Below are 19158 nucleotides of genomic sequence, written 5' to 3'. Positions count from 1 at the left end.
CAACTTCACAAGCACCTTGCGCGTGCTCCTCGGTGACAACACACACTGCGCATGTCCGCCGGTGTCAGCAAAACCTGCGCGTGCTCCTAACTGTCCGCGGAAACTGCGCGTGCTCTTCTTTTGTTGGGCCAATAGGAAGTCCTGGAGGACCGGAAAGAGCGTGGTCCTCCCGCTAATCAGAGAGCCCCCTATTGTGTCTATCTCTCGCGCTCAATCACAATTTATGGAGGGGACAGATTCTGGAAAAGTTGGGCCAGTCTGTGTCGCGGTTGGCAACCTCATGGAAAATGCAGGGCCACGATGTGAAGTGATAGCATTCCCTTGCGGGGCGGGGGAAGCAGAAAGGAGATGCATTGTTTAAATGGTGATTTATTGGGATGTGCAGAAAGTGAGGACTGCGAATGTTGGAAATCAGAGTCAAAAAGTGTGGTGCTCGAAAAGCACAGCAGATGAGGCAGCATCCAAGGAGCAGTAGAGTCAGCGTTACAGGCTTGAGCCCTTCATCAGGAATGTGTATAAAGGGGCCTCAGCGTCCTTCCACACTAGTCAATGCCAGTTGTCAGACAGGTGCAGCAAGCAATGAGCAAGTCAAGTGGTATATTAGCAAGAGGAATTGAGTTCAGAAGTGGGGAGTCTTCCTGCAGTTATAGGATCATTGAATATATTCAAGGCTGAGTTCATCTGATTTTGGAACAACAAAGAAGTGGATATTTATGGGGGAAGGTAAGAAAATAGTTTTCAGGCCATTTCAGAACAGTCACCGAGTCAAACAGCACAGAAACAGTCCCTTCAGTCCAACTACTCCATGCTATGTTCTCAAACTAATCTAATCCCACCTGCCAGTGTTTGGCCTATATCCCTCTGTCACAAAGCTGGTCCTTCTCGAGGATGCTGTGTCCTTGGTTTTTTTTCAGAGGGGTGGTAAAAAGACCCGGGCTCCGAAGCGACTGGTTTAGTACAGAGATGAAAAACGGTATAGGGAGGCATTTTTGGTCAGATATGAACAGATGAGACTTGAGGCCAAAGCTTTTATGTTTTAGAAGTGACCTGTACAATGAAAGGGGAGTGGTCAGTCCTGAAAGCTGAAGTCTCGTTTGGGTGAGTTAAACAGTGGACTGTGTGGAGAAAGGCTGCTAGCACTGTCTCCTTCCGCCCTTCTAACTTCAACTGTAAGCCTCTGTTTCAGTTTTACTTTGTTTAAGGGTGTTTTTTTGGTACTGTTGTGTACAAGCATTACGAAGAGTGTTAAGAGTTTCTCCACAGCTTGTACTTTATTAAGTAAAGTTTGGTTGTTCACAGAAGTTGGCGTATTGCAGTGTAAGAAGCTCAAGCAAAAGAACTTAACAAAGGAACCTAAGGGATAAGTCTTTCATGCAGAAAGTGGCGTGTTTAAGGAAAGAGCTGTCAGAGTAGGTGGTGGCTGCTGGCACAATTATGACATGAAAAGGCATCTGGATGGGTATACGATTAGGAAGGGTTTAGACAATATGGTCCAAATGCTGGCAAATCGGCCGAGATTAGGTTAGGTTATCTAGTTGGCACGGATGAATTAGACCAAAGGGTCTGTTTCTGTGCTACATATCTCTATCGCTCTGACTTGCCACGAACACTTGCCACATCTATATGTTCAGTTTCTCTCTGGTGTCAGTGTAAATGCCTTGATGTCTCATTCTTAACCGGACTGGCAGTAATGACTTTTGTAATCTTTTCTTACAGACTATCTGAAGACAAAAGTTTCAAAGTCAACAGATAAAGGGCTTATGCCCAAAATGTTGATTCTTCTGCTTCTCTGATGCTGCTTGCCTTACTGCGCTTTTCCAGCGACGCATTTTTTGATTCTGACTCTCCAGCGTCTCCAGTCCTCACTTTCACATCAATGTCTGACAGTCACTCAGTCCATCAGGACCGCAACAATTTTCAACTGATTCTGTGAGAAGGAGCAACGCGTTCTCTTTGGTTCCTGTTTGAGTACGGGGGGACTGGTTGAAAGACTCTACTGTTGCAGCGCAGTGTGTGTGGAGCCTGAAACAACTCTACTGCGTGGAAAGAGAAATTCACTGCGGGGTTGTACACGTGTGTGTGTGTGTGTGTGTGTGTGCAGCTGAAGCTTCAGCCATGGAGAAACCTGAGGAAACACGCCCCGTTGAGAAACCATGGAAGTGTGGTGACTGTGGGAAGGGCTTCTGTGTCCCACCTGTCCTAGCGGCTCATCAGTGCAATCACACTGGGGAGAGGCCGTTCTCCTGCCCCGAGCAGGCGAAGGGCTTTACTTGCTCCTGTGTCCTGCTGGCCTACCAGCAAATACAGACTGGTGAGAGGACGTTTTACTGCTCCATGTGCGGGAAAGGGTTCACTTGGGTGGACAACTTCCAGACCCACCAGCGATTCCACGCAGGGGAGAGGCTCTTCAGTTGCCATGAGTGTGGGAAAGCCTTCAGCAATTCCTCCGACCTGCTGAAGCACCGGCGAGTCCACACGGGGGAGAGGCCATTCAGCTGCCCCGAATGCGGGAAGGCCTTCAGCGACTCCTCCAACCTGCTGAGGCACCGGCGGGTCCACACGGGGGAGAGGCCCTTCAGCTGCCCAGAGTGTGGGAAGGCCTTCAGCAATTCCTCCAACCTGCTGGCCCATCAGCAGGTCCACACAGGGGAGAGGCCCTTCAGCTGCCCAGAATGCGGAAAGGCCTTCAGTAAATCCTCCAACCTGCTGGCCCATCAGCGGGTTCACACGGGTGAGAGGCCCTTCAGCTGCTCAGAGTGCGGGAAGGCCTTCAGCAATTCCTCCGACCTGCTGAGACATCGGCGAATCCACACGGGGGAGAGGCCTTTCGCCTGCCCAGAGTGTGGTAAGGCCTTCAGCAATTCCTCTGACCTGTTATCCCACCGGCGGGTCCATACCAGGGAAAGGCCATTCAGCTGCCCCGAGTGCGGGAAGGGGTTCACCCGCTCCTCCAAACTGCTGGCCCACCAATGGGTCCACACCGGGGAGAGGCCGTTTGCCTGCCCCGACTGCGGGCGGAGGTTCACATTGTCCTGCAACTTGCGGAGGCACCAGCAGGGGCACAAGTGCATCCAACAATCAGATTCCACCAGTGATGCTGCAGTGGGTCACCCCCAAAGCTGAACCTCCTGCCTATTCTGACAGTGGGTGCAGTGGGCTTTTGTTGTTTTGTGCTGGACTCACCCTCTTCCCCCCCCCCCCCCCCCCAACACCACCTCCCAAGCCCACCTATGTGGCTCAGGGGTGGCATGGTGACTCAGTGGTTAGTACCACTACCTCATGATGTTGACCTGGGTTCAATTGCATCCTCAGGGTGACAGTCTGTGTGTAGCTTTCACAATGCCCCCCACATCTGTAGGGGTTACCTCTGAGTGCTCTGGTTTCCTTCCCCTGGTCTAAAGGTGTGCAGGTTAGGATGGATTGGCCCATCTAAATTGTCCCATAGTGTTCAGGGATGTGCAGGTGTGGTGCATTAGTTGGGGTAAATGTAGAGGAATAGGGATAGGGGAATGGGTCTGGCTGGGTTACTCTGCAGAGGGCCAGTGTGGACTTGTTGGGCCAAAGGACCTGTTTCCATAATGTAGGGAATCTAATCTTCAAAAAAATTCCTCCAAGCGATACTGATAAAATATGCCGAGTTGGACAAAGTATCCCATCAAGTTTGAGACAAACCCAGAGTTGAAGAAGTCGGAAGTCACACAACACCATGTTACAGTGCGAAAGGTTTATTTGAAATCACAAGCTTTAGGAGCATTGCTCTTTCATGAGTGCTGCTCCTTCATCAGGTGCCGTGTGACTTCTGACCTTGTCCACCCCAATTCAACACCAGCACCTCTGCATCACAGTTGACAAATGAGATTGGATTTTATTCGGCCTGATTTAGTGAAATGTTCATTTGGAAACTCAAAACTGTCGGACCTACAAAGAGACGCGAATCATAGAGTCCTACAGCAGGAGACAGGCCCTTCTGCCCAACATGGTCCATGCTGACCAAACTGTCCATCAACACTCAGCCCATTTCCCTGCACTTGGCCCATTTCCTTTCATACCTTTCCAATCCACGTATTTGTCCAAATGCCTTTTAAATGTTGTTAATGTACCCACCTCAACCACTTCCGCTGGCATCTCATTCCATATGTGTACCACCGTCTGTGTAAAAACAAAAGTTGCCCCTCACATTCCCTGTTATTCTTTTTCCTCTAACCTTAAACTGATGCCCGCTAGCCCTCACTTCCCCAACCCGGGGTAAAAGTGAGTGCATTCACCCCCTCCATGCGTCTCACGATCTCTTCACTTCTCTAAGGGCCTCTCTCAGTCTCTAATGCTCTAAATAAAAATATCTTAGCTTGTCTAACCTCTCCCTTTTACACAGACCCTTGAGTCCTGGCAACATCCTTGTATATGTCTTCAGCACTCTTCCAAGTTTAATAACATATTTGTTATAGACACTGCCCTGTCTACCTATTTTGTTGGAAATATAGGACCTAATCCAAACTGGATAATCTGGCTGATGGGACAGGAAACCACTTCCTTTCTTGAGAGACAGTCTCCTGGAGAGAACTGGCTGGCTGACTGAGTCCACACATTTGCCTAAGGTGGTGCTCGAAACCTTTATCATCTTTGGGATGGATCCCCGTTCATTCAGTGCTTTGGAGTCATGCATCCTGGAACAGACCCTTCAAACCAGCCAGTCCATGATCCCCAACTAAACCCGTGCCACCCATCTGCTCCTGGCCTGTTAACAGTTTGTTAATAGTTTTGTTCATTTGTTCACCGTGAGAGTTGGATAAATAAATTGCTGATTGTTGATTTTAAAGTGTTGGGGATTTACTCTTATCACTAGAACAAGTTACACCACTTTTCATGCTAATTTTACAGATTATTGGGTGACACGCTCCTCTGGGTGTTTCTGTTTGAGAAAGGTGGTGCTGTCAGCCTTCGCTTTATAAGGGTATTGACGTGATGTACTGCTGAATGCAATGGAGTCAACATGAATCCCAGCCTCTCACTGTGGTTGTGGGTGAATCGCCTTAATTTGGCTCTTAACTCAGAAACTGCACACAATAAACTGCTGAAACAATCATTTACACTTTATTGTATGTAGCAACCAAAAATAAAACTCCTCAAGTAACCAAGTTCAACCTCACTCACAACTTGGCTATCACCCAATCGATGGCAGAATTTAACTGAGTTTCCACCGACAGTATCTGTCTCTGGAAGTGTCCAGGGATTCACTGCAGTGTTGTTCTTCCAAGTACTGCTGCCCCGTGTATAAATGTTAATGAATATCGGGAAGTGGGGGAAGGGAAACCGTTCCTGCATTTTCATGATTTCTCCATGGTGCAGGTGTCCTCGTATTTCTCCAGGTTCAACAATCAGTTGAAACTCGTTCACACTTACAGCATAGGTGTGGTGTTACTGGTGAACCCTCTGATAATTGAAGGACTTCATTCAGTCTGTAAAGCATGTTCCAGTCACTACTCTGGTGTGTGAGTATGTGAGACTCTGAGTTTCCAGTCACACTGACATTTAAAACCTAACAAAGCAGACAGAACTTCTCCCCTTTGTTTTCAAGGCCATCAATATCCAAGTCCTGGTGAATCAAGCAACTGTCAGACTTCGATGTGATGTTTGGTCTGAGATTTCTGCCTCCAAATTCTTCTCTTGTAATATTCCTGTGGAAAGAGATGACAAAGGTCATCGCTGTCAGTCCACAATAGAAAATCAAAACACACAATTCTCGTTTCTGTGGAACATTTTTTCCTCTCTTAGTACCCAAGATCTTTGTGCTGATCTATATGTAAATGTATACAGCAGGGTAATGTGGTGGATTGCATTCTCCATGAAGAGTTCACTCAAGTTGCTGAATGGACATCTATCATGCTGTACTGACGTTCTTATTGAAGATATACAATATTATGAGCCCTGAAACAACTGCAAATCAGGCTTTTAGAGCCATAAACATTCCTTCAAATATGGAACATAAAGCCCAGACTTATCTGTCTTATATTAACACACGGTTGTCTTACATTTCCAGAAGACTCAGATTTAAGTTTCAAGTGTGACTTTTTGTAAAAGAAGCCATCTTTTGGACTCCTTCCATACCATACTGACTCTATTACTAGAAATACATCCATATTACACCAGGATTCATGGATCAGTGACGTGAGGCTTATCTTTACCCTCGTATAATTTTCTGTTGCATAAATGTTTTGACGAATGCCAGTCATGAGTCAGAGACATAAAACACAGAAACAAATCCTTCAATCTAACTTGTCCATGCCGACCGGATATCCAAAATTAGTCTAGTTCCATTCGCCATCACTTAGTCCATATCCCTCTAAACCCTTCCTTTTCACATACCCATCCAGATGCCTCCACCACTTCCTCTGGCAGCTCATTCCATACACACATCACCCTGTGCAAAAAAAGGTTGACTGCAAGGTCCCTTTTAAATTTTTCCCCTCTTGCCCTAAACCTATGCCCTCTAGTTCTGCACTCCCCCTATCCCAAGGAAAAGACCTTGTCTATTCACCCCATCCACACCCCTCAAGTTTTTATAAACCTCTTTAAAAAACACACACTCAGCCTGCGATGCTCTATGGAAAACAGGCCCACCTTATTCAGCCTCTCCTTGTGGTTCAAACCCTCTTACCCTGGCAACAGCCTTGTGAATCTTTTCTGAATCCTTTCAAGTTTCACAACATCCTACCTATAGGAGGGAGACCAGAATTGCACACAATATTCTCGAAGAAGCCGACTGAAACTGACTTTTGCAGAATCTGCTCCCTGCTTGGATTCACACTCTCTGCCTCCCGTTGTTGCAAGTGAACAGTTCTTCCCCGCTTCTCTCTCTTCCAAGATAAGGAATGGAAAGGGGGAGAATTGCTTCATTCCCAGATTTTGCCCAGAAGAGCCCCCCTATTGTCTGAATGCACAAGTTGGACCATGAGCTTCTAAAGCTACTGCTGCTCCCCTCTTTTTCTGAATGAAGATTGAGCTTCACCTTTCCTCTGTCCAAACATCTGTGAGCACAGCACATTTTTGTTGAAGTAAGGCATCTTTCCTGAATGTTACAATTAAAGGGATGTCTTCCCCCTAATACTCAAAGGGATGGTAAGTCAGAGAAGGACCACGCCTTGTATTGTGTGGCATGTGTGACAGTTGCAACAGGATGTCCCAACTCCTATGCTCAATTCAAAGTTTGTGAGAAGATTTGTAGCTCGGGTGCTTGTTGTTGTAGTTCTGTTCGCCGAGCTGAATTTGTGTTGCAAACGTTTCATCCCCTGTCTAGGTGACATCTTCAGTGTGAAGCGCTTCTGTGATGTTTCCTCCGGCATTTATAGTGGTTTGTCTCTGCCGCTTCTGGTTGTCAGTTCCAACTGTCCGCTGCAGTGGCCGGTATATTGGGTCCAGGTCAATGTGTTTGTTGATAGAATCTGTGGATGGGTGCCATGCCAGAGAACAGCCAGGGAACTCCTAGAGGTATGGCCTCTAAGCATTTTTCCAGCACCACATTTTTCAACTCTGGATCTGGGACAAGGTGTGTGGTGTGGAGGTGGGTGGAGGGGAGGGGAAATAAGGAAACTGGTGAAATCTACATTGATCCTATGTAGTTAGTGGGTCCCAAGGCAGAAGACAAGATTGTGGGTGGCACGGCAGTTAGTACTGCTGTCTCGCAGCGCCTGAGAGCTGGGTTCAGTTCCCGACGCAGGCGACTGACTGTGTGGAGTTTCCGCGTTCTTCCCGTGTCTACGTGGGTTTCCTCCTTTTGCTCCAGTTTCCTCCCACATTCCAAAGATGTGCGGGATGAATTGGCTATGCTAAATTGCCCGTAGTGTTAGGTTAGGGGTATGGGTGGGTTGCACTTCGGTGGGTCGGTGTGGACTTGTTGGGCCAAAGGGCCTGTTTCCACACTGTAAGTAATCTAATCTAAATGTTCTTCCTACAAGCGTTAGGTAGCTAGAACTTGGAGGGGGTGGCAGCAGAGTACTTGCATGTCCTTGACAGATTGGGAGGGGGAGTTAAAGCATTCAGCCACAAGGCGGTGGGGTCGTTTAGTTTTGGCATTCCAGAGCTGTTCCCTGAAATGTTCTGCAAGTTGGTGTTCCGTCTCCCCAATGTGGCAGAGACCACATCAAGAGCAATGGACGTATCAATAAATCTTATAAACAAATTGTACAAATCTTAGCCTGCCAGAGTTATTTCATTTAATTAAGTTAAAGAAAATTTTAATTAAATTGGGTGACTACATGAAATGGTTTGTTGGTCAGACTCAAATCATCCTCAAATGAGACAATGCCATTAACATCAGTGAGCTGCTTTTTTTTGTTAGAACCACAAGTTCTTGATTTAATTGACATCTGCACATTCAATGTCAAACTCTGACATCAGAAATGACATGGCACCATTATTTTTTTCTCACAATAATCCAACAAACAAATTAATAACACAGTCAATACCAAGTCTCATTAATATATTAAATTTGACCAAATAAAATGTAAAATCGAGATGAGAGATAACAGATGGGGGAAGGGCAGAAGGTAAGAAATGCAGCATCATAGAAGGTGTTCCTCCAGGGAGTGTATTTTACCAACTACAACTGCTCAATATAAACAAACACTCTGACATGATCCTCCGGTTTTAATGTAAACCATACCCCCATACAGTAGGTACCATTTAAATAAGTTAATAGATACAAGCCTTGAGTAAATCCAGCCTCCAGCCGGACCCCCCGCTTCTTGGAGCTCGGACCTTCCTCCAGCTCCGGGGGGTTGTTGAGCTCCTGGGCTCCGGCCGCCGCCGAAGAAGCCGCGGGCGCCGGCTCTCTCTCCTCCACCGCCGACAGTTTTAATTTGTTTTCCCGTTCACCCGGTAACCGTCACCTCTTGTTTGAAAAGTTCCGACTTTAATGTGAAATGTGTTTTAAAGGTATTTTCTGAGGTAAACGATGCCTGTCTGCCCCCCTCCCTCCGTCAGAAACCGCAGCCTCGCGCCGCCATCTTTGTTTTTGTTCTCCTTTCCGTCTCCTTCAGTGACGCGCGTCATCCGCGCCTCCTCCAATCAGAGCGCACGTTACTCCATCTGACCAATAGCGGCCGCGTTTGCGTGTCGTGTTGTCCCACCCTCTGCAATCTCTCTCTCCGATTGGTCGGTACTGACCACAAGCTTTGGGATTGGTGGGGAATGTTATACAAGACTTTGTTTCGGCTAGATTTGGAATACCACGTACAGTTCTGGTCGCCACATTACCAAATGGATGTGGATGCTTTGGAGAGGGTGCACAGGAGGTTCACCAGGATGTACCTGGTATGGAGGATGCTAACTATGAAGAGAGTTTGAATAGATCAGGATTATTTTCATTGGAAAGACGGAGGTTGAGGGGGGACCAGATTGAGGCCAACAAAATCATGAGAGGTATAGACAGGGTGGAAAGCAAGAAATGTTTTTCCCCCAGAGTGGAGGACTCAGTTACCTGGGGTCATGAGTTCAAAGTGAGAGGGGAAAGATTTAAGATATGTATGGAAAGTTCTTTACGCAGAGGGTGCTGGGTACCTGGAATGTGTTGCCAGCGGAGATGGTAGGGACGGGAACGATGGCGTCATTTAAGATGTATCTCAACAGATACATGAAAGGGCAGGGAGCAGAGGGATACAGATCCTGAGAAAATAGGCAGCAGGTTTAGATAGAGGATCTGGATCGGTGTAGGCTTGGAGGGCCGAAGGGCCTGTTCCTGTGCTGGAATATTCTTTATTCTATCGGGAAAAGACACCTGCCACTCACCTCATCAATGGCCCTCCTGATTTTACAAAGTGTTATAAAGTGTGCTGGACACTCAATGGAATAGAGGCTATTGTATTTGACTTTGATCTATCTGCGGCCATTGGGAAGATGTTTCCATTGGTCGGAGAGACCAGGAGCCGAGGGCACAGCCTTAGACCTTTTAGAACGGAGATAAGGAGAAACCTCTTCAGACAGAGAGTGGGGAATCTGTGGAATTCACTGCCACAGGAGGCCGGGAGGCCAGGTCACGGAGGGTATTTAAGACTGAAATAGATGGGACAAACATGATTTACCATCCGGTGTGAAAGGAGTGCACTTCCTCAGCTCCTGCAGATCTTTGGCACCGGGGAACGTGCAGTCCCAGCCTCAAACAGCATCGGTCCCACGGGAAGCAAAGGGAGCGAGAGCGGCCAGTCCAGCAGAAAGGAAGCCTCGCTCCCTTCCCGCTTCACCCACTGCCTTCGAACGGGGCACAATCCCCCCACGGGGCACGATCCCCCCCCAGTCCTGGGTGGGATTCGCTGCAGACTTCAACTCCGTGCGATCACGTTGGGAAGGCGCCTGTGCGTCCGCAGGGTCGGCGATCGATTGAAGGCCTTGCCGCCCCCGGGGCAGGTGAGAGGCCACTCCCTGGTGTGTGGAGGCACCGGTGCGTCTGCAGGTGGGACAGCTGGGTGAAGGGCCTTGCCACACCCGGGGCAGGGGTACGGCCTGTCCCCGGTGTGGACCCGCCGATGCCTCAGCAGCTTGGAGGACCCAATGAAGGCCTTGCCAGACTCGGGGCAGGAGAACGGCCTCTCCCCGGTGTGACTGCGCCGGTGGATCTCCAGCTCAGAGGGGACTCGAAACCCCTTCCCGCATTCCCCACACTTCCACGGTTTCCCCACGGCGCGGGCTCCCTCCAGGTTCGACGCTCCCTCTGACGTCCCACTCTGCTGCGGGGGGCCGGCTGGCTAACTCTCCGCTCCGGTAAAGCTCCCTCCACCCTCGAACAGCGGCATCTCAGTGCTTTACCAGTCAGATCTCTGGAAGCAGGCGGGACAATCCTCCTTCTCCACTCAAAAGATCGATAAAATTCCAGTCCCAATGAGTCAAGCTGGCTGAGGCAATTAGTTCAAGATATGCAGGTAAATCCTCCTGTGAAAGCCTGTCAATTAGAAAGTCATCGCTGTCAGTATCACGTAGAATCTCAGAGTTTAACAGATCGATTTCACGGAATATTCATTCCATGCCCATAACCCAAAACCTGTGAGTCTCCATCCCACACACTCTCCCTACTGCCGTACCTAATACGCTCCCTCCCAATGTTTCTGATTCCTGACATTTGGCAGATCTAGCTCCAAGAAAAGTTAAGAATTAGAACCCCTACAGTGTGGAAACAGGCCCTTCGGCCCAACAAATCCATACCGACCCAACAAGTCCAGACTGACCCTGTGATGAGTATCCCACCCAGACCCATTCCCCTATATTTACCCCTGACACGTGCACCTAAGCTACACATCCCTGAACACTCTGGGCAATTTAGCACGGCCAACCCACCCTCACCTGCACAAGGTTGGACTGTGGGAGGAAACCGGCGCACTCGGGGGAAACCCACATGGAGAGTCGCCCGAGGCTGGAATTGAACCCAGGTCCCTGGCACTATGAGGCATCGGTGCTACCTACTGAGCCATCATGCCACCCTCATGCAGTTTGCTAACCTAGTTATCTGCCCCCCCCCCCCCCCCCCCCCGACCTGGACCCAATATACCGGCCACTGCAACGGACAGCTGGAACTGACAACCGGAAGCGGCAGAGACAAACCACTATAAATGCCGGAGGAAACAACACAGAAGTGTTTCACAGGCGACTCCCAAGCACTGAGGATGTCACCTAGACAGGAGACGAAATGTCTGAAACACAAATTCCCAGCTCGGCAAACAGAACCACAACAAATGAGCAGCCGAGCTACAAATCTTCTCCCAAACTTTGAATACATAACATGGCTACAACATTATGATATAACTAGAAATAATTATAAATCAAATTTATACAGTCGTAAATAAATACATATTGCATAGTAACACTATGATATATCCCTGTCCAGTATGACTTTTACTGTACAGTTAAACGAAACTTGAAAGGGTTCAGAAAATGTTTACAAAGATGTTGCCAGGGTTTGAGCTATAGGGAGTGGCTAAATAAGCTGGGGCTGTTTTCCCTGGAGCATCGGAGGCTGAGGGGTGGCCTTTTTGAGGTTTATAAAATAATGAGGGGCATGGATAGGGTGAATAGACAAGGTCTTTTCCCTGGAGAGTCCAGAACTAGAGGTGAGAGGGGAAAAGACATAAAAAGGACTTATGGGGCAACTTTGTCAGTCAGAGGGTGGTGCGTGTATGGAATGAGCTGCCAGAGGAAGTGGTGGAGGCTGGGACAATTGCAACATTTAAAAGGCATCTGGATGGGAATATGAATGGGAAGGGTTTGGAGGGACGTGCTGGCACATCGGACTAGATCAATTTTGGCTATGTGCTCGGCATGCACCAGTTGCACATAGGGTATCTTTGTGTGCTATACATCTGTATGACTCTCAATGCTGTCCAGGCGAGTCAGTGATGTTATAACAACAACACTGGACCAGCAATCCAGAGGCCCCAGGCAAATAATCTGGGCTCATGGGTTCAAATACCAGTAAAAACAAACCTTGGGGAAATTAAATTTATTTTTTTTAAATCTGAATTGAAAACTAGTCTCAGTCATTGAGAGAATGAAACTTTTCTGAAAACCCATTTGATTCAATAACGCTCTTCAGGGAAGGAAACCCGCTAGCATTAACTTGGTGCTGCCTGCATATGATGGCTCACGTGCTTGACTTTTAAAATGCCCCCTAAAGTCTGGCAATCCTCTTGTCTGAAGGGCAGTTAGGGATGAAAACATTGTTGGCCTTGCCAAAAAAATAGCCCACATTCCATGAAGGAGTTTTTCTCGAATGTGACTTCACATCTGCGAATGGGTCACATCAGAACATCCAGACAAATAAGCACCAAAATGTCTGGTGCTGCAAGAGTACAGCAGGTCAGCCAGCATCTGAGGAGCAGGAGGTTTGATGTTTTGGGCATAACCCCTTGATTAGGAATGTGGGGTGGGCCCAAAGGGGCTGAGAGATAAATGGGAGGGAGGTGGGACTGGGGGAAGGGAGCTGAGAATGTTATGGGTAGATGAAAGCGGGGGAAGAAGGTGACAGGTCAGACGGAGGGTGGAGCAGATAGATGGGAAGGCAGATGGACAGGTGGGACAGTTCAAAAGAACAATCCCAAGTTCGAGGGTTGTATCTGGGATTGGGATGGGGGGAGAGGAAATGAGGAAACTGGTGAAATCAATATTGATCCTGTATGGTTGGAGGGTCCCAATGCAGAGGCATTCTTCCTCCAGGTATCAGGTGGCCTAGGACCCTGCAACCACACGGCTTTAACATCGATTTCACCAGTTTCCTCACATTCCCTCCCCCCTCCCACCCCAGCTCCAACCCTCCAACTCAGCACCACCCTCTTGAACTGTCCCACCTGTCCATCTTCCTTCCCACCAATCTGCTCCACCCTGTCGCCATCACCCCCCACCCAACCTGCATCTACTTTACCCCCAGCCCCACTCCCACCTTCCTATTTATCTCTCAGCACCCTTTCCACCCCCCACCCCCTCCCCCTCCGCAATTCCTGATGAAGGACACGAGAGAGACAGAGAGAGAGACACAGACACAGAGGGACAGAGACAGCGACCTAGACCAATGCATCCAGCATATGCACCTTTCCTGAGTTCACCTCCTTTCACTTCACTTCTTACAAACCAGCAGTTTAATCCCAAAATGAGAAAAGAAATGGAATAGGAGGGGTGAGAAGAGAGGGTGCTGTACTCACAGAGGTTGGTGCAGTCTGAGGTAACACTCAATCTTCATTCAGAGAGAGAGAGAGAGCAGTAGGAGCTCATGATCCAACTTCCGGATTCAGACAATGAGGGGATGCTCTGATTGGTAGGAGGACCATCCTTCCTTCCGGTCCTCCAAGGCTCCCCATTGGTCATGCCTCCCCGTGTCGAGGTGAAGGTCGGGGCGCGTTGGGGGTGGTGGAGGAGGAGAGAGTTCACGTGGGCGTGGGCGTCACAAAGACCAGCGCCGCCGCGTGACGCACGGCGCGGTGGACCAATGGGAAAGGCTGGAACGCCGCACGGGCGGGCGCTCATTCCAATCAACGCGCGGCCTTTGTGACGATGGCGGTCCCTCGATTCACGTGACCGGTTGCTCCTGCACATGCGCCGTTGCGGGGGGGCGGTTAAGGGGAGCTGATGTTGTGTTGGTCTGGAGGGTCCCTGTGTCCAGGAAGAGGTGAGTGTGGCTCAGTCGATGAGCATCAGTCTGACCCTGCTGGAGCATGGGGGGAGGTGGGATATTAGGTACAGCAAGAGTTAAAGAGTGTGTGGGATGGAGATTTACAGCTTTTTTAGGTAATAAGTCCCTTTCTGGACAATACTGGGGGATGGGTAATATCAGAGACAGCAGAGTGAGAATTGAAGAAAAGTGTGTGTGTGTGTGTGGTGGAGATTTGCAACACTTTTTAAAGTTAAAAATCACACAACTCTAGGTTATAGGAGAAAATGAGGTCTGCAGATGCTGGAGATCAGAGCTGGAAATGTGTTGCTGGAAAAGCTCAGCAGGTCAGGCAGCATCCAAGGAACAGGAGATTCGACGTTTCGGGCATAAGCCCTTCTTCAGGAATGAGGAAAGTGTCCTCATTCTTTCCTCATTCCTGATGAAGGGCTTTTGCCCGAAACGTTGATTTTTTTTGTTCCTGCTCCTCGGATGCTGCCTGACCTGCTGTGCTTTTCTAGCACCACTCTGATCTCCAGCATCTGCTGTCTTTTTCGCCTGGAGGTTTTACTAGCTACCTGATGAAGGTGCAGAGCTCTGAAAGTTCAAACTTCTAAACAAATCTAATGGTCTAGAACCTGGTGATGTGATTTTTTTTTACCTTTGTACACCCCAGCCCAACACTGGCATCTGCATATTGTAACTTGATTGTTTTAGGGAAGTTCTACAGAAACTAGAATGATCTGTTCTGAATTCCTGTTGTGTGCAGGCAGCAATGACTTTTGTAATCCCCTTTTCACAGGATATGAGAAGAGCAGCTTTGCAGATAGAGCTTCCCAACTGAGTACCATGTGAAGGTCTGACAGAGCCCCTTGATTCGTGGGACAGGAGAGACGTCCCTCTTTCAGTCCAGAAGGGGAAAATTCTTTGAACGTTTTTGTCTGCTTCAGTAGGCTCTTAAAGTATCGTCTTTACCTGAACCACACGGGCACGTGCCTGACCCAGTTTGCCCACTGTGGGGAAAGGAAGTCTCAGGAGGCATTCCGCGCGCCATGGAGAAACCGTGGAAGTGTGGGGATTGCGGGAAAGGATTCCGCTCCCCCTCCGTGCTGGAGATCCACCGCCGTGTCCACACCGGGGAGCGGCCCTTCACCTGCTCCGTCTGCGGCAAGGGCTTCACCCAGTCGTCCCACCTGCTGACCCACCAGCGGGTCCACACCGGGGAGCGGCCCTTCACCTGCTCCGTCTGCGGCAAGGTCTTCTCTGACTCGTCCCACCTGCTGTCCCACCAGCGTGTCCACACCGGGGAGCGGCCCTTCACCTGTTCCGTCTGTGGCAAGGGCTTCACCAAGTCGTCCAACCTGTTCTCGCACCAATGGGTCCACACCGAGGAGAGGCCGTTCAGCTGCTCCGTCTGCGGCAAGGGCTTCTCTCACTCGTCCCACCTGCTGACCCACCAGCGGCTCCACACCGGGGAGAGGCCGTTCACCTGCTCGGTGTGCGGCAAGGGCTTCTCTCACTCGTCCCACCTGCTCAAGCACTGGCGGGTCCACACCGGGGAGCGGCCCTTCACCTGCTCCGACTGCGGCAAGGGCTTCTCTCACTCGTCCCACATGCTCAAGCACCGGCGGGTCCACACCGGGGAGCGGCCCTTCACCTGCTCCGTCTGCGGCAAGGGCTTCACCCAGTCGTCCCACCTGCTGCGGCACCAGCAGGTCCACACCGGCGAGGGGGTCTTCACCTGCTCCGTCTGCGGCAAGGGCTTCACCCAGTCGTCCACCCTGCTGACCCACCAGCAGGTCCACACCGGGGAGCGGCCCTTCACCTGCTCGTTGTGCGGCAAGGGCTTCACTCGCTCATCTGCCCTGCTGCGGCACCAGCGGGTCCACACCGGGGAGCGGCCCTTCACCTGCTCCGTCTGCGGCAAAGGCTTCACCCAGTCGTCCAACCTGCTGCGGCACCAGCAGGTCCACACCGGTGAGGGGGCCTTCACCTGCCTGGTCTGCGGCAAGGCTTCCCCCACTCGTCCGGCCTCCAGATCCACCAGCGGGTCCACACGGGGGAACATCCTTCCGATAGACCAGAAGTGCACATAATACAGAGGAACTTCGATTATCCAGAATTAGATGAACCAGCACGGTGGCTCAGTGGGTAGCGCTGCTACCTCACAGTACCAGGGACCCGGGTTTCATTCCTGCCTCAAGCGACAGACTGTGTGGAGTTTGCACATTCTCCCCGCGTCTGCGTGGGTTTCCTCCTAGTGCTCCGGTTCCGTCCCACAGTCCAAAGATGTGCAGGTCAGGGTGAATTGGCCATGCTAAATTGCCCGTCGTGTTAGGTACATTAGTCAGAGGGAAATGGGTCTGGGTGGGTTACTCTTCGGAGGGTCAGTGTGGACTGGTTGGGCCTGTTTCCACACTGTAAGGGATCTAATCGTCAAGCGACTGAAATACACCCTGCATGTGTCCTTTGGATAATCGAGGTTCCTGTGTATTCCAAAAGTGGCCTAACCAACGTCCTGTCCAGACCCCAACCCCTATACTCAGTGCTCTGACCGATAAAGTGATCTGCGGGACTTGCTTAATCCTGGAAGGTAAATCACGTGTTTCTCCTTCTCTTGCAGGTGGATCCAAGATTTTACTCTCTGTCCCATTGAGTCTCCAGTCAGGTCCTTCAGCTCAACTGGTCTCTCTCAGTATTTCTGACCCATGTGAGCCTCTACGCACCTCCCCTTCACTTGCTCACACTTGATTTCCCTTACAGCAGCATTCCCTTCAGTTCCTTTCTCCCTGACGTCTGTATCCAGCTTCTCCTTAAATGTCGTCCACCTCGACCTGCTACTGTGGGGGTCATTCCCGCTGCAGACAGAGGTCTCTCCTTTGTAACCTCTTCAAAAGATTTACCGCTGACTTCCCCCTTCAGTCTTTTCCATTTCTGGGTCTCCCCGCTGTTGTGAAACTGGGAATGGTTCAGAAAAGATTTACAAGGATGTTGCCAGGGTTGGAGGATCTGAGCTACAGGGAGAGGCTGAACAGGCTGGGGCTGTTTTCCCGGGAGCGTCGGAGGCTGAGGGATGACCTTATAGAGGTTTACAAAATTATGACCGGCATGGATAGGATAAATAGGCAAAGTCTTTTCCCTGGGGTTGGGGAATCCAGAACTAGAGGGCATAGGTTTAGGGTGAGAGGGGAAGATATAAAAGAGACCTACAGGGCAACGTTTTCATACAGAAGGTGGTGTGTGTACGGAATGAGCTGCCAGAGGATGTGGTGGAGGCTGGTACAATTGCAACATTTAAGAGGCATTTGGATGGGTATATGAATAGGAAGGGTTTGGAGGGATATGGGCCGGGTGCTGGCAGGTGGGACTAGTTTGGGTTGGGATATTTGGTCGGTACGGACGGGTTAGACCGAAGGGTCTGTTTCCGTGCTGTACATCTCTTGACAAAGCCTTGTCTGAGGGTGAAATGTTGTCATTCCCGTTGATGCGGGTGGTCCCCTGTCTGTTGTCCTTTTTGTTTCCTTTCTCGGAAAGGACGTCGCGGACATGGGCAGCGTTCCCGAGCCCCGCTCCGGAACGGGCTGTTCCGTCCTCTTCCAGCCCCCGGGGGGGGAAGGGGCAGCTTGAGTGTATTGGGAGAGTGGGCCGTTTACCGGGAAGGTGCCAATGGGACGGGAGAGCGGTACCGGTAATGGGGCGAGGGGGAGATGCCTCAGACCGCCAGAAACACTGGGGCAGCTGCTCGCGTGCTCCTTTTGGATCTCACAGCACAGGGAGGCCTTTCATCTGATTACCTCCCCGTCTCTGTCTCTCTGTGTCTCTCTCTCTGCGTCTGCCTCTGCGTCTGTCTGTCTCTCTGAGGTGACAGCGGATTCCAGCATATTGCTGCTTGCTGGGTAAACCTGTTTTTCCTCTGTTTTCCTCCTCTCTCTCTCTCCTGCTCAAACCCCTGACCTTCAGGCCGCCCCTGACCTTGTCCCTGTCAGTGAAAAGGGAACAGCTTTTCTTCCTCCACCTTATCTGAACCGATCACAATCTTCCCCACTTTCACCAGTTGTATCTGTGTGTGACCCTCTCTTTCTGTGTCTCTTTCTCTCCTAAGCCCCCTCCCTCACCACAGCCCATTCACCCACCCCCTCCTGTCATGCTCCCACTTTCAAACGGTCTCGTTGTGTTTTCACTGCCTCTTCCCCATCGTTTCCGTCAAGCACCTCATCTCACGCTTAGAACCCCTGCAGTGTAGGAGTAGGCCCTTCAGCCCATCCAACCCACACCTCACCCAGACCTCTGCCTGTAACCCTGCAATTCCCATTGGTTAACCCACCTAGCCTACACATCCCTGGGCACTATGGGTAATTTAGCATGGCCAATGCCCCCTAACCTGCACATCCCCAAACACTATGTAATTTAGCACGGCCAGTCCACCCAAACCTGCACATCCCTGGATAGTATAGGACAATTTAGCATGGCCAATCCACCCTCACCTACACAACCCTGGACACTATGGGTAATTTAGCCTGACCAATCCACCCAAACCTGCACATCCCTGGATACTATAGGACAATTTAGCCTGGCCAATCCTACACTAAGGGTGGATTGGCCATGCTAAATTACCCATAGTGTCCAGGGATGTGTAGGTTAGGGTAGATTGGCCATGCTAAATTACCCAATCCTACATATCCCTGGGTACTGTTAGGATAAAATAGGTCAAGGGAGGGTGGAGCTATAGCTGCTGTTTGGGGAATCGAAACTGTAGCTGTAGCTGCTGCTTGGGAAATTGAAACTGTTGCTTACGTGGCCAGCTCAGCTGCCAACGCCCAAATGAGCTCAATAACAGGAAACGCCTAGCAAACGCGAAATGTCCTAATAAGGCAATGCTTAGTAGCTCCGCGAAGCTCTGCTTAGCAAAGAGTATATCAGGAGCAGATTTGGGAGGGGAAGGCAGAACGCGCCTTCTCCAGTGAATGCATGGTGATTCACTGTATCAGCTACGATTCTGCAATAAAGCCTGCTTGTGCCAAACAATTGAGCGTCTG

The 19158-nt window shown here is 50.1% G+C and overlaps 1 protein-coding gene across 1 annotated transcript; it reads left to right on the top strand.

Moving 5' to 3' along the window:
* Window positions 1-236: 236 nt before the first annotated feature.
* On the top strand, window positions 237-19147 carry LOC132807194 (zinc finger protein 850-like). The gene is made up of 6 exons (XM_060821488.1): window positions 237-723; window positions 1717-3118; window positions 8719-8874; window positions 10289-10398; window positions 15076-16099; window positions 16746-19147. The coding sequence occupies exons 2-6, from the start codon at window positions 2116-2118 to the stop codon at window positions 16871-16873; spliced, it is 2421 nt and encodes an 806-aa protein (XP_060677471.1). The 5' UTR covers window positions 237-723; window positions 1717-2115; the 3' UTR covers window positions 16874-19147.
* The last annotated feature ends 11 nt before the right edge of the window (window positions 19148-19158 follow it).

Source organism: Hemiscyllium ocellatum (assembly GCF_020745735.1).
Source record: "Hemiscyllium ocellatum isolate sHemOce1 chromosome 27 unlocalized genomic scaffold, sHemOce1.pat.X.cur. SUPER_27_unloc_10, whole genome shotgun sequence".
Taxonomy (NCBI): domain Eukaryota; kingdom Metazoa; phylum Chordata; class Chondrichthyes; order Orectolobiformes; family Hemiscylliidae; genus Hemiscyllium; species Hemiscyllium ocellatum.
The sequence above is the reverse complement of the archived record's forward strand: the minus strand, read 5'-3'. Positions and strand labels throughout refer to the sequence as shown.

Excerpts from the sequence above, each read along its gene's own strand:
- LOC132807194 (XM_060821488.1), top strand. The coding sequence starts at position 2,116 with ATGGAGAAACCTGAGGAAACACGCCCCGTTGAGAAACCATGGAAGTGT. Across the intron at positions 10,399-15,075 it reads CCTTGCCGCCCCCGGGGCAG|GCTCTTAAAGTATCGTCTTT; the intron begins GTGAGAGGCCAC and ends CTGCTTCAGTAG. Across the intron at positions 16,100-16,745 it reads GCACCAGCAGGTCCACACCG|GTGGATCCAAGATTTTACTC; the intron begins GTGAGGGGGCCT and ends CTTCTCTTGCAG.